This window comes from Asterias amurensis, chromosome 17, assembly GCF_032118995.1.
Source record: "Asterias amurensis chromosome 17, ASM3211899v1".
NCBI lineage: Eukaryota > Metazoa > Echinodermata > Asteroidea > Forcipulatida > Asteriidae > Asterias > Asterias amurensis.
Window position 1 is genome coordinate 16,883,340 of NC_092664.1, and position 12,951 is coordinate 16,896,290.

Here is a 12,951-nt window from a genome sequence, read left to right on the forward strand (position 1 = left end):
TCATTTACAAAGAGTACCGACTTTAAGGCATTTATTAAAGACAGACTTTGTCCATACATGTTTATAACACAATTATTAGTTATTTTAATAACAGTGGAACTGAAACTTTTATATTTTAGCCCTTGAGAAAGACTCTTCTGAGGTCAAGATGTCCGGCCAATTAACAGTTTTTGCAAATAATAAATAAAGGCTACATGAACTGGGTAAACCTTTCTGCTACTTTGACAGTATTTTCTTTGGCAGAAGGGACTCCCTGTTTTCCAATATTTTGATACTTTTCCTTTTAATTTTGGCTAGATTCCTGATTAGGTTTAAGTAAAAGTAGTGTATTAATGAAAACCAAAATGTTTCATCTTGAAGTATTACCTATTTTCCTTGTACATGTACCTATAAAAAAAAGAGAAAAAAACTAGCAAGCATAAACTATTTATCAAACTTTTCATAGAGCTGTTTAAGCAGAATATATTGCTAAACAATTTTCTGCTAAGCAGAAATGAGCAGGGTACCAGTCACAAATTGTACACTTGACATGGTAGTTTGGCTGGTAACCATTCTGGTAAGCATAATTTTGCTGTGCTTACGTAGCTACTTCTTGTGCTTAAGTAGCTCTATGAAATTAGGCCCTGGGGTATAAATAAAACGTGACACTTCAACTCTACAAGAGTCTTCGTCTTTGTAGTTTTTAAAAACATACCTCACAGGTTAAATCATGAAGCCTGAATACCTTTACAGTTGACTTGAAGACAGGTGGTTAATCAAAACCCTGAGAGTTCTTATGAATAATTAACCGACTGGTCTTTGAACCATGTCAGACATTATTGGAAGCTAGAATGCTAGTGTGGTGCATGATGTACTTGCATACATGTACATGTGCCCTGTGCCTTGGGTATAAATAAAACCTGAAGTTTTAACTCCAGTGGAGAGTCTTGGGAAACGTTCTATAAGAGTTAAAACACAAAGCCTGAGCACCTTAACAGTTGATTTGAAGACAGTGGTTAATGCATACCCTGAGAATTCTTATGAATAATTAACTGAAAAGTCTTTTTGATATTGATGAACCTTGGTCATGCATGGCAGACATATTGGAAACTGAAACGCCTGATTGATGAGGTACTTACATACTGGTAGTAGTTAAATTTGATCTGTCAATTAATTTCTAAATTTCAAGTTCTGCACTTGCTCGTGTCCAAATGCGAGATTAAAAGCCATAAAAAAGTGTTCTTTTATGCTGGGCCCGATTTCATAGAGCTGTTTAATTAAAGCACAAAAAAAACCTAAGCTCTAAATAACTATGCTTACCGGAGTATGGTTACCAGCCAAAATAGCATGTCACAAGTACAATTTGTGGCTGGCATCCTGCTCCTTTCTGCATAGAAGAAAGTTGTAAGCAATATTTTCTGCATAGAAGCTCTATGACATTGGTCCCCGGATTAGTTACACAAACAATTGAACTTCACTACCTTCATTGACCTTAATAGTTATAATGAGTTTTCACGCTTCATTTGCATACTGCAGAGTAGTAATTTCTCACTCAAATATCAAAAGACTTCAGGCCTGCAGCCTTTTTTAGGCATCTGAAAGCACACAAATTTGTGCATGCGGGGTGTTTTTACTTTCATTATTCTCTTGCAACTTTGATGACAAAGTGAGTAAATATTTACACGGATTTGTTATTTTGTGATAATACTGGTCTTTGACAAGTACCAAATGTGTCCAATGCCAATAGATCGGTCTGATCTATTGGCCCAGGAAATTGCTGCTGTCAACAAATAACAATTCAAGCTCATCTGACTCGTTGAAGAAGGGCTGTTATTTGCCATTTTCATAATTAAACTTGAGCGTGATTTCAGACAAAACTTTTCAAACTTTTTATTTTTATATGACCTAATTTTTGCATTGAACTTTTAATGGATTTGAATTAAACGTTTACTGAACTTTTTTGATGAAACAAATTTTACAAAACAAGAGTGAAAAAATAAGAAATACAAATCGTAAAAAAAAAGCAGTTAAAACTAGGTATCATATAAGAATGTAATCATCCTTGCAAAATGGCTTACTGTGTTCCTACTTATTCTAGAACCAGAACCTCCCAGAAGTTTCAATTCTAGAGGTTTTAGACTCTGTGCATCACCATGGATGCTCCATCCATACAAAACATCATGTCTAGACACACTGCGGACTAATTTTTTGACCCCTTAGACACTGCTTTTACTTATCTAGAAAAAAATGCAAAATAATGCTGCCAGATTAAGAAAAGATCCTGAAATCAGGAAGAATCCTGAGAAGTCACATGCCTGTAATAAGTAGAACCTTAAAGGCAGTGGACACTATTGGTAATAACTCAAAATAATTATTGGCACAAAACCTGACTTGGTAACGAGTAATGGGGAGTTTTTGATAGTATACAACATTGTGAGAAATGGCTCTATCAGCAGTAACCTTTTCCACGAATTTGATTTCGAGACCTTAGAATTAGATTTTGAGGTCTCGAAATCAAGCATCAGAAAGCACACAACTTCGTGTGACAAGGGTGTTTTTTCTTTCATTATTATCTCATACATGTCGTAACTTCGATGACCAATTGAGCTCAAATTTTCACAGGTTTGTTATTTTATACACCAAGTGAGAAGAATGGTCTTTGACAATTACCAATAGTTTCCAGTGTCTTTAAGTATTGTTTGAAATTTTTCATGGTGCGAATAAATAGGAAAAAACTATAAATAAATAAAAAAAATAGTAAACTTGTGGGTACAACCATGTGGAAATCTCTTTTGTGTGTATGTTGCAGAGACAAACAGTAAACTGTTGAAGACGAGCACTGTTCAAAACGTCAAGACCCCACCAAAGCTCACGCTCACACTCTCACAAAAGAGATTTACACATGGTTGTACAAAATTTACTTTTTATTGATAGTTTCTTCCTAAGTAGAACCTTATTGGTAACTCAAGTAGAATCCGTTGGAGAACAATGATACAAATCCTAACCTGTTTGTATAATCTCTCTTTGCATCATTGGTTTATGTCAGAATTGAAGTAATTTGAAGTTGTAGATAAATGTTCCGTGTATATCTTATTCTTGCCATTGAATCCCAAGTGTTTCTGCGATGAATGCATAGATATCGGAGTATTCCTCAATCTGGAAGAGAAGAACATGTTAAACACAATGTCAGATTTCATAAAGGAAAATAATCCACTCAAAAAACATGAAATCTGCAGCATTCTGGTATCATTCTCTTTTATAGTCAGTCCAGCTCCTACATGTACATTATGCCATCATGCTTTAGCCCTGCCTGTTTATACATATTTCTCTCATAGCAACCGGTCTGGTTTTTTTCTTCTTCTCTTTTTTTTCTTCTTCTTGTTCCCTGTACATGTATGTCTTATCTCCTTGATTGAAGTCTAGGCTGTCTTTTACAAGCCTTGGCTTAATCTGACAGCCTCATATTCTCTTTATTTTGGTTGACATAGATTAACTATTTTCTCTACATCCTCTACGTGCTTATTATTTTGCTTATCTTTGTAATATTTTGTATACGTTATATCTTGAGAAGAGTAGTATGAAATAAATGTTGACTTGAATTGAATGCAATCCCCTGCTTAAGGTATTAAACGAATCACTGGTCATTAAATGTACTCTGTGATTATGACACTTGCAAAAGTTGATCAGGTAAATTCTCAAGATTTTGTTAGAGCTGGAAAGCCAGGCCTGATCTTTTATTCCTTTAGGGGCAAGGTAGCAGTTCCTTGCTAAAGGGCACTTCTACGAGGGCAATTTTAATTCTAGTGGATAATTTCAAAGGGCACCAAGGCAATGAACCCCAGGGTGCACGGAGTGATTAACAGCAATTTGCCTCAGTGAAATAGCAGGCATGGAAAGCACTTACTTTCACATGATATTGTTTTTGCTTAGTTTAGATCAGCAAAGTTGTTTTTTAAATAGCATGAAAAAGTCTTTAAAATCCTGTACGATATGCAAATGTGAATATGGGTCAGCCCTTGTACAATAAAAGGTTCCTACTTTTTTCAAGGGACAATTATTGTTATAACCAGTTGTTGAGACAATTATTTACCGAGTTGAACGAGCCTTATTAATCAATGATTATACCCAACAGTAGCCATCTTGTAAACAATAATAAAACTAAGCAATAACAAACCATTATAACCAAGAGAGGGCGCTATACAGAAAAGATACTTTGCAAGTTACTACAAATATCATCAGGCCTGTATGCTTCGTTTTTGAAAGGGCAAGGGCACCAAGGCATTTTCTCCTTGGTAAAGGGCACCCTATGAGGAAATTGTAAATTTCTACTGGAGCACTTCAAGGGCACCAAGGCAATGGCAAGGGGCAACGGAAGCAATCGCCTCCGTTGCCTCCGTGAAGTATCAGGCCTGTATCATGCCTGCTTTCATTCTATTCTTCACTCTTACCACTTTTGCAGTCGGCTTCCCAGCCCCATGTCCTGATTTGGTGTCTACCCGTATAAACAATGGGTTGGTCTGCTTCCCAACAGCTCCCATAATATGCTGTAGATTAGCGATGTACTTGAGCGAGTGTAGAGGAACGACCCGGTCATCATGGTCTCCAGTTAGTAGCATCGTACTCGGATACTGTACGTCATCATCAGATGGAACTTTAATATTGTGTAGAGGTGAGTACCTATAGAACAAAATAAGTAAGACTTTTGTTAGCTAAATAATACCCAGTTTTATATAGTGCTTTACACCCTTGAAGGGCGTCTCAAAGCGCTTTCAAGCATTGCACATCTTCATACTTAAATAGTGGGGAACAAATTTGATGGAATAGCTTGTCTACCAAAGTCTACACAATGTAGGTCAGGCATTTGCTTAAAGGGTTTTGATACTATTTGTAGATCAAGTGTTTGGCCATGGGTTTGAATCCCTACTCACTGTGAATGAAGATGTATGTAAAATGTGACCCGCTACGTGAAAATGAGTCAGATGTCATTTTTTTTATATTATACTTTTTAAGATATATTTGCATGGTTAACCTTTAGAACACTTACTTTTAGGCAATAAGCTATGAAAACAACAATTTTGTGATCATACTTATGTCTTATTTGTATCCTTTTGCGCGAAATGGTAGTTTAAAACATCACTTTACTTGCAATTCGTTTTTCAGAAAAAATGATGTATTGGCAAATTTCAAATGGAAGTAACTCAGCAACGCGATACACCCCAAAGCTTAGACATATACCAAACTACTGCTGTTGGTGTTTTCTTTCCAGCCATGCAAACAACTCAATCCTTGAAATTGTCAACATCTGACTAATTTTCACATAGCGGGTCACAAATTATAAATCACCTTTACAAGTTTCAGCTTCATTAGTCGTCAACCTTTTTGAGGACAAAAAAAATATGAAAATCACAAAGGACACTTTTTAGGAGTAGCCATACATCAGTTGTACATATTAGAATAATACACCGATCCATTAAGCCAGGCCCAATTATCATTGACCAATCACAACCGCGAAATCTGATCACCATTTGAATGGTTTGGTGATCTTTGCACTAATGGTGATCGGGTTTCGCGGCTGTGATTGGTCAACTGGTAAGGAGGCGGGGCGTAATGGATCGGTCTATTGTCTCAATGAGACAAACATTTTTTGTGTGAAATTGTTTTACTAATTTTTTCTCAAAATCTTCATCTCTTCTAATATTTTATGAAAAGCTTTCTATCAACATTATCTTCAAACTGTGTAAGTTTAATGTAAATCTGTGAACGTTTGTGTTATTTGTCGTAAAAGAAGTATCCAAACCCTATCATAAACAGCTTCAGAAGTTCTTAGCCGTTGATTATTTAACTAGTACAAGATTTGAGTCTTACTGGATTAGCCAATCAAATTCCTCCTTCTTGTCAGCACAGCCATAGTCTGTCGTCCACGCATGACCGATGGTAAATTTATGAAACTTCAGCATGTCAAGGACCCTGTCACAAAAAAAAAAACCATTTTGAAGACGCTCAGAGCAAAACGTTGAGTTGTCAATCACTGGTTCTTCTCAGAACCACCACTACTCAAAAGAGATTTACACATGGTGCTTCTACAAACCTCACCTAATTATACTCACACCAAGCACACTACAAAATCTATAGATTAATTAAACAATTAGTTAATTTAAATGTTATTACACATTTAACAGCACACTTTGTACTAATAACAGGATGATAAGGAAACAAGACGAATTGTTCAGTTTTAGATGTTGGGGGAAAACCCTTATGGGAGAAAAGACTGAAAACTCAATCCAAAGATTGCCACCTTTTGATGATACCTTTTGACAGCACCGGGCTGCCGTGGCCAGCCCCGGTTTTCCTCCCTCAGGAAAAATCAAACACTTTCGATCTTGGCTGTGCTCCTTGGTCATAATGGGTTGATGTGGCTGGCAGCTGAATGTGCCCTTGCATGCCTGCTTCTCTAACATGATGTAGCCGCGTCCTTCGCAATTCAGCTCTTAGCTGCGAGTAGGGATGATTAGCCCCCCAAATTATTATTATGATGACTAGGATTCAAACCCTGATGACTTGACCACCAGAACTTGAATTTAATGCTTAAAACCACTCGGCCATGTACACCTTATATTTCCTGGAGTTATTAAGACGCTTCTGGGAGCAGAATTTTCTTTACACCTACTTGTATAGAAAATAACAGCCATCCTTTATCAACAGGATGACAGATGCAAGGCAGACGTAAACATTTCTGCATTCAGATAAAAGTCTGAAATTCTCATTGGTGGACTGAAGAGAACCAATGTCCTCAACAAAATTTCACTTGAAAAGTTTATTTCAATCCAAAACATTGAATTGCTTTCTGATTGTCATTTCCTTACCCAACTTGGTTGATGACACATCCAAATAAATCTGGGCGCTGATTGGCGCACGCTGCAACCAGCAAGCCTCCGTTGGATCCGCCATTAATAGCTATTCTGTAGGGAGATAATTACAAAAAGTGCAATATTAATTGATTTGAACTGCCTCTAGCTACCGGGCAACCTCGGTAGTCTAGTTGGTAAGACACTGCTCTAGAATTGCAAGGGTCGTGGGTTCCAATCCCACCTGAGTAACATGCCTGTGATATTTTTTCACAGGACTCAGGAAAGTACTGAGTATACAGTGCTAACACACATCGGTGTCTGAGTAAAAACCAACGTTTAAGTGCTACTAACATTCATAACATTGGTTTAAAATGGGTTTAATATTTGACTTTTCCCCAAATCATCCTGTTGTCTCCAAACCCTTTTTGCAGCAGATGGAGAAGGACAAAGCATCCCCAGACCTTATATTTGTTCTTCTAAAAGGCAAGGCATTTTTTTCTTAACAAGGGGCAATTCTATTAGGGAAATTAGAATAATCTAACTGGAACATTTCAAGTTGCACAAAGACAATCACCATAGCATGGAGGCGAATGCGTCTATTGCCAAGCTATTTAGTGCGATGATTACCTTTTAGCATTGGTGTACTTATTCTTGATCAGATATTCTGCAGCGTACTGGAAGTCATCAAACACGTTCTGTTTATTGCCGAGCATACCATCCTTGTGCCATGTCTCCCCGTACTCTCTGATGAAGGTAAACATTTCAAATAATGTAGTTGTAAAGGGGTACTTTTTGGATGCTAGGTGGCAGCAGACCTGCCTCCATTGTTCTTAGTTATGTGCGCGTTAAACTGAAGTGGACCGGCTGATTGTGAGTGCCACACGCATGGGTCAGCGCTGGTCCCACATAAGATTTGCACATGGTTGTACCAGCAAGTTAGCATTATAGTTACTAAATATTTTTTTATTCATTTATTTCTTTGAGATCCAACCACGAATAACCGTCATCTACAGTATCATTTAAAAAGAATAACAGATAAAACTATGTATAAATTAGTTAAATATAAATAAGTTGTGAATTACAAGTACAGTTACCACGTCTTATCAACAGAGCACAAAGCTTCAAACATCACATAAGAAACATAACATAAACATAAAGAAAACCAGTTGCTCTTACCCGCCTCCACGTATATTTGCAACGGCCAGAATGCCACCAAGATGGTGGATGAATACAAGTCTAGATACACTGAAGCTTGGTGTGATGGAGATGTTGAATCCACCATAGCCGTACAGGAGCACAGGATGATTCCCTGTCATCTCTATACCCTGACAATCACAATATCAACAACCTCTTAGTAAACCTCTTCAGTTTGTTATGAAATGCATATGGTTAGAAAGATGCTTTAAACATGTTAAAAGTAGAATATAATGTTCAACACAAGTATCACTCAAAATTGCACAGTTTTCCTTTTACGTCGCGAACTAACACGGTCGGCCATTTATGGGAGTCAAAAATTCGACTCCCATAAATGGCTGACTGTGTTAATCTACAAGGTAAAAAGAAAACCACACAATTTCGAGGCATATTTGTGTTGATCATTGTATTCTACTTTTACAACATCTTTCTACCCATATGCATTTTACAACAAACAGTTACAGAATGCTTTTCAAAGACTTGATGATCCAAGGCAACGTGTTCCTTTAAGTTTAAATTCTCGAAACTCTACACTTGTGCCCCCCTTTCAAGAATGTAATAAATCGTTGTATTTGAAACTTTCTGGTAAACAAACATCTGACTTTTTTCACTGTGATTTTCCTGATTTTGTTTCCCCCGACCTCTACAAGAATGCTTTTTCCCTCAAATTGTGTCCTAAAAATTGTGTTTCTTCTCCAAAACCCTTAGAAATAGCACTGCTCCAGCTAATTTGAATTTCGGTTCTTCTCTACCCACCACTCCTTCAAAAGAGTTTTTACCTATGGTTGCACCCGCAAGTTTATTATTAATAATTATATTTAGTTGCTCTTATTCTCCACACCATGCAAAGCTTCAAGCATCATTTAATTTGAATTCCGTTTGTACCCTGGAATAAAACGACCAAAGGCAACGTGCAGGCCTTGCCCCCACAACAATGAAATTCCAGGGGTGGATTTCACAACGAGTTAAGACTAGTCTTATCTGGAGTTAAGACTAGTCTTATCTGGAGTTAAGACTAGTCTTATCTGGAGTTAAGACTAGTCTTATCTGGAGTTAAGACTAGTCTTATCTGGAGTTAAGACTAGTCTTATCTGGAGTTAGGACGAGTTATTCGTCCTTACTTAGGACTAGCTACATATTTTGTGAAATCGACCCCAGGCCTGAACGTGTTCCTCTATAAATCCATTTTTAAGACTTATTACAGATATTATTCTTACCTTTCTGTGTACAAGAAACATTGGGATCTTCTTTCCATCTTTGCTCTCATAGAATACCTGTGAGGTTTGGTAGAGTGTGGGGTCGAACCCCTTCACCTTGATTTCCCTGAATGTCTTGGGTTCTATTGCTGCCTGGTTGACCTCACATCTGTAGATGACCCCCGGTGTCAGGAAGGATGTGAATTGATAGAATATCTAATGTCACGGTCAAAGGTTGGAAACAAGAAACAGGTTAGTCTGCTTACAAACACTGTAGTTTATAATGATTACTTTTTGCTTTTGTGTTATCCTTAACCCTTTAAATACCTGCATGTTGGATAGTTTGGCCACTTAAAAAACAGTAGAGCATCATTAATATCTCATATAGCGCACGTATCTACCAACAAGGTACTCAAGCACTTAGTCTATACATTTATACAGAAAGAAAGGTTATTGAAAGTTATGAATTCTGAGACCCAATCATGTAGCACCTTCCTTATAAGGGTTTACAAGGTGCTACAGCGCTCTTAGCAGCAACAGCCAGGAACCCCGGACCGGGGCAAGCCCCTTCTCTTTTCGATAAGTGCACTGGGTTCTTTTACATGCGTTACACAACACATGGGACCAACGGCTTTACGTCCCATCCGAAGGACGAAACAATGGTTAAGTGTCTTGCTATATGTATGAGGTACACTTTTTATGGATTGTGGCCAATTAGAGAAGAGTATTAATATATGAATATGTATAAGCTACAAAAAGACTTCTTACCTGTGTGTCTTTCTTACGCCCCGAGTAGCCAGTGATGGTTCCAACATCCAGAGGGAATGTCTTCAGTCTGTCTCCTGAACTCAACAAATGAAGGTGTAGCACATTCTAAAGATGAACATCAAAGGTTGGTTAAGAATACATCGCGCATTAAATCCATGTCAACGCTTTTTGCAAAATGCGTAGCGAGCGCATTGTGCACATTGCGTAGCGAGTGATGTGTATAAAAATATGCGCCAATCGCTGCACAAATTTTGTATGCATAGTGCAGAGCCCAATCATGCCAATACAACGCCAATATTTGAACCCACCCTCTGAAACACAAGAGCTTGAGTCCAGTGCACTTGATCATTTGGCTGTTTAATAAGTGCCTTACTTGGCATGTACTTGGTCAAGTACACACGTGTTGAGACCAGGACTTGAACCCACACTCTGCTGATCAGAAACACCAGAGCTTGAGACAGGTGCACTTGTTTATTCAGCCATGACAGGCCATAAAAGTTTGACTGTTCAAGATGATCCAATCAATCAACCAGTGCGGTAATCTTCAAATTTTCTGAAGCAGCACTTTAAAGGAAGAAGAAGAAGAAGAATAAATGCAAACACTTAACTATGTTCATATAGGCTATATGAATATTTTATGTGTATTATCCTTTCCTGTAAATGACGGCTTGTCCGCTGTCAATAAAATAGAAAGTAAATATAAAACATAGCGCCGTTCTAAAACATTGAAATGAACCTCCTACCTTAACATCATGCAGATAACACAGTACCAGTTTATCATTGGATACACAGGCAGCCCACTCCAAGACATCGGTGTCCGACTCTGGCACCAGGTCTTTCCACTTGTCCTTTTATATTTAAATAATACAGATGTTAAATTTTCATTGGGAATAAAGAATATTAATTTTGGGTTTTAACCCTTACACCAAAGTGCGTTAGCACTGAACATGTATACTCTCCCAAGCTCTGTGAGAAAATCACAGGTAAAAATGTTCAAGTAATTCAGAGAGAAGTGTTCTTCAAGACAAACTTCCCTTATTCTAACAAGTTTTCTGCAACCCACTGCTGCAATAGACTGTGCAAGTCTCGTGCGCACCGGAGCGAGAAAACTTGACAACTGAAGAACTTAATTTTTTTATCAATCAAATATTTGCTTTAATTTTTTCTTAATGCCGAATCTGAACAACAAAAATACCCATTAGAGCTTGTTTAAATTAGTTTTAGCTTTTTAAACAAATACACAATTATCGGCTAAAGTCTATGTATAGACAAAAGTAAGACTCTGGGACAAGGATGTTTGTTTGATCTTAAATGTTTTGAAACCCCTTTTGTAAATCTACGCCTGAATGTGAAACTACTGAAAGCTGGTTTATACGCGGACGCACGATGGTCGCAAGGGCCTTAGATAAACGCGTGACGCATTTTAAAGAGGAAGCCGACGCCTAAGCGACCAATGAAAAGGCTTTCTACCCCGCCATCCAAAGCAAGCGTCTGCGTAAGTTTCGTGATCGGAGATGGGCACAAATTCTTAATTTTTCACAAGTAACCTGACCTGAGGTCAAGTTCAAATATCGGTTTTTCTTCGTTATTATGTTGACTTTTTTTTTACTTTTATATATGTTGTTAATTAGTAATATATTTTTAACAACATATGTCATTTTTATGGTCATAAACTATATTAAACTAAAGTAATGGACGAAACAAAATCTCCCCAACGTAAAACTCCATAAGGTTGGGACCACAATGGTCCCGGAAGTTCAAATCTGCGCGAGACTTGCACAGTCTATTGGCCTGTGTCCAAATTCATGGCTCCGCACACTGGAAACTTCAAACTTAAACGTCACCAATTCGCAAAAAAAAATTCACTTTTAGTTGAATTGTGCCCAACTCCTGCGAAACATTCGCAGTGAAAACAGGGCTGTGAAGACGAAAATTTGTCGTAAATTTGTATCTTATTCGCAGGAAGTATGAACCAGGCTTTACCACTGAAGTCTGTGGTCAGCAGTGCCATGAAATAGGGCCATGGTGTCTATAATGTCTACCTCTCTCCAGCCTTATTGCAAGATTAACAGCCCAAGAAAATGTATCTAAAACATCCCGCACATATTTTAAAAAAAACTTTGACTTATTGAATGTCCTGCACACCTTTAGCTTCATATACTTTAGAATCACTATGACCGCTCTGCCCCCGGTCTGCCCGGGCAAAGGCAGAGCGGAGGCATATTCAGGCAGACCTGGGAGGATTTTAAACATGCAGCCAGAACCTTGGAAGAGGAGACTAGGCCGGGATAGTGTGAAAAGTGCGCTGGGGTATCGGTGGGGTAAAAAAGTCTTGGGGCGGGGCCTCCCCAGGGTTAAATTTAACAGGGATAAAAGCTACAGCGTGAAAATAGCTTATGTCTTACCATGTCTGGCTGTGCCAAATCTATATTGATGAGTTTATATTTCGGTGATACCAGGTTTGTCTTGAAGCTGAAGACGGTGCCCTCGTTGGTGATGTACTCGTACTCAGCATCAAAATTGTCAATCAGTTTGACCCATGGCAGGAGTCCTGCAACACCATCATAAAGCGTAGAAGTTTCATTGAAAATGTTCAAATAATTATCTTTTTCAGACATGCAGAAAATGTTTAGAAGAAAGAAGTATAGGAAAAGAAAGACGCCTGGAATTACTGGTAGGCCATGACATATCTGTTGCCCTAATCTGTGCCTTTATGCCCCTTTAAATATTCCTCAAAGACAATATGAATTTCAGGTCCCTGTCGAAAATACAACCTGGGCAACCGTAGCCCTCAAATAGCTTTTTCATACACAATATCAACCTCTACCCTCGCAGGTACCCATTTATACCCCTGGGTGAAGAGAAGCAATTATAGTAAAGTATCTTGCTCAAGGACACAAGTAGATTCCAACCCACACTCTGATGATTTAACCACTAGAATAAAGAACTTAAATTCAATGCTCTCA

The 12,951-nt window shown here is 38.0% G+C and overlaps 1 protein-coding gene and 1 long non-coding RNA gene across 2 annotated transcripts in view; one reads left to right on the plus strand and one right to left on the minus strand.

Annotated features, from left to right (window-relative positions):
* The window catches only part of LOC139949652 (prolyl endopeptidase-like), an 18,108-nt gene continuing 5,157 nt past the window's right edge, over positions 1-12,951 (minus strand). The window contains 10 exon segments of the mRNA XM_071948105.1: positions 1-3,135; positions 4,428-4,656; positions 5,845-5,946; positions 6,843-6,938; positions 7,455-7,571; positions 8,004-8,152; positions 9,239-9,433; positions 9,986-10,090; positions 10,729-10,833; positions 12,391-12,536. Coding sequence (XP_071804206.1) covers positions 3,070-3,135; positions 4,428-4,656; positions 5,845-5,946; positions 6,843-6,938; positions 7,455-7,571; positions 8,004-8,152; positions 9,239-9,433; positions 9,986-10,090; positions 10,729-10,833; positions 12,391-12,536 — 1,310 coding nt within the window. The 3' untranslated portion in view covers positions 1-3,069.
* LOC139949658 (uncharacterized) overlaps positions 4,511-12,951 on the plus strand; it is a 10,958-nt gene continuing 2,517 nt past the window's right edge. Inside the window, exons 1-5 of the long non-coding RNA XR_011787561.1 lie at positions 4,511-4,648; positions 7,487-7,580; positions 9,291-9,469; positions 10,014-10,109; positions 12,600-12,659. This is a non-coding gene — a long non-coding RNA (uncharacterized lncRNA). The remainder of the gene's footprint in view (positions 4,649-7,486; positions 7,581-9,290; positions 9,470-10,013; positions 10,110-12,599; positions 12,660-12,951) is intronic.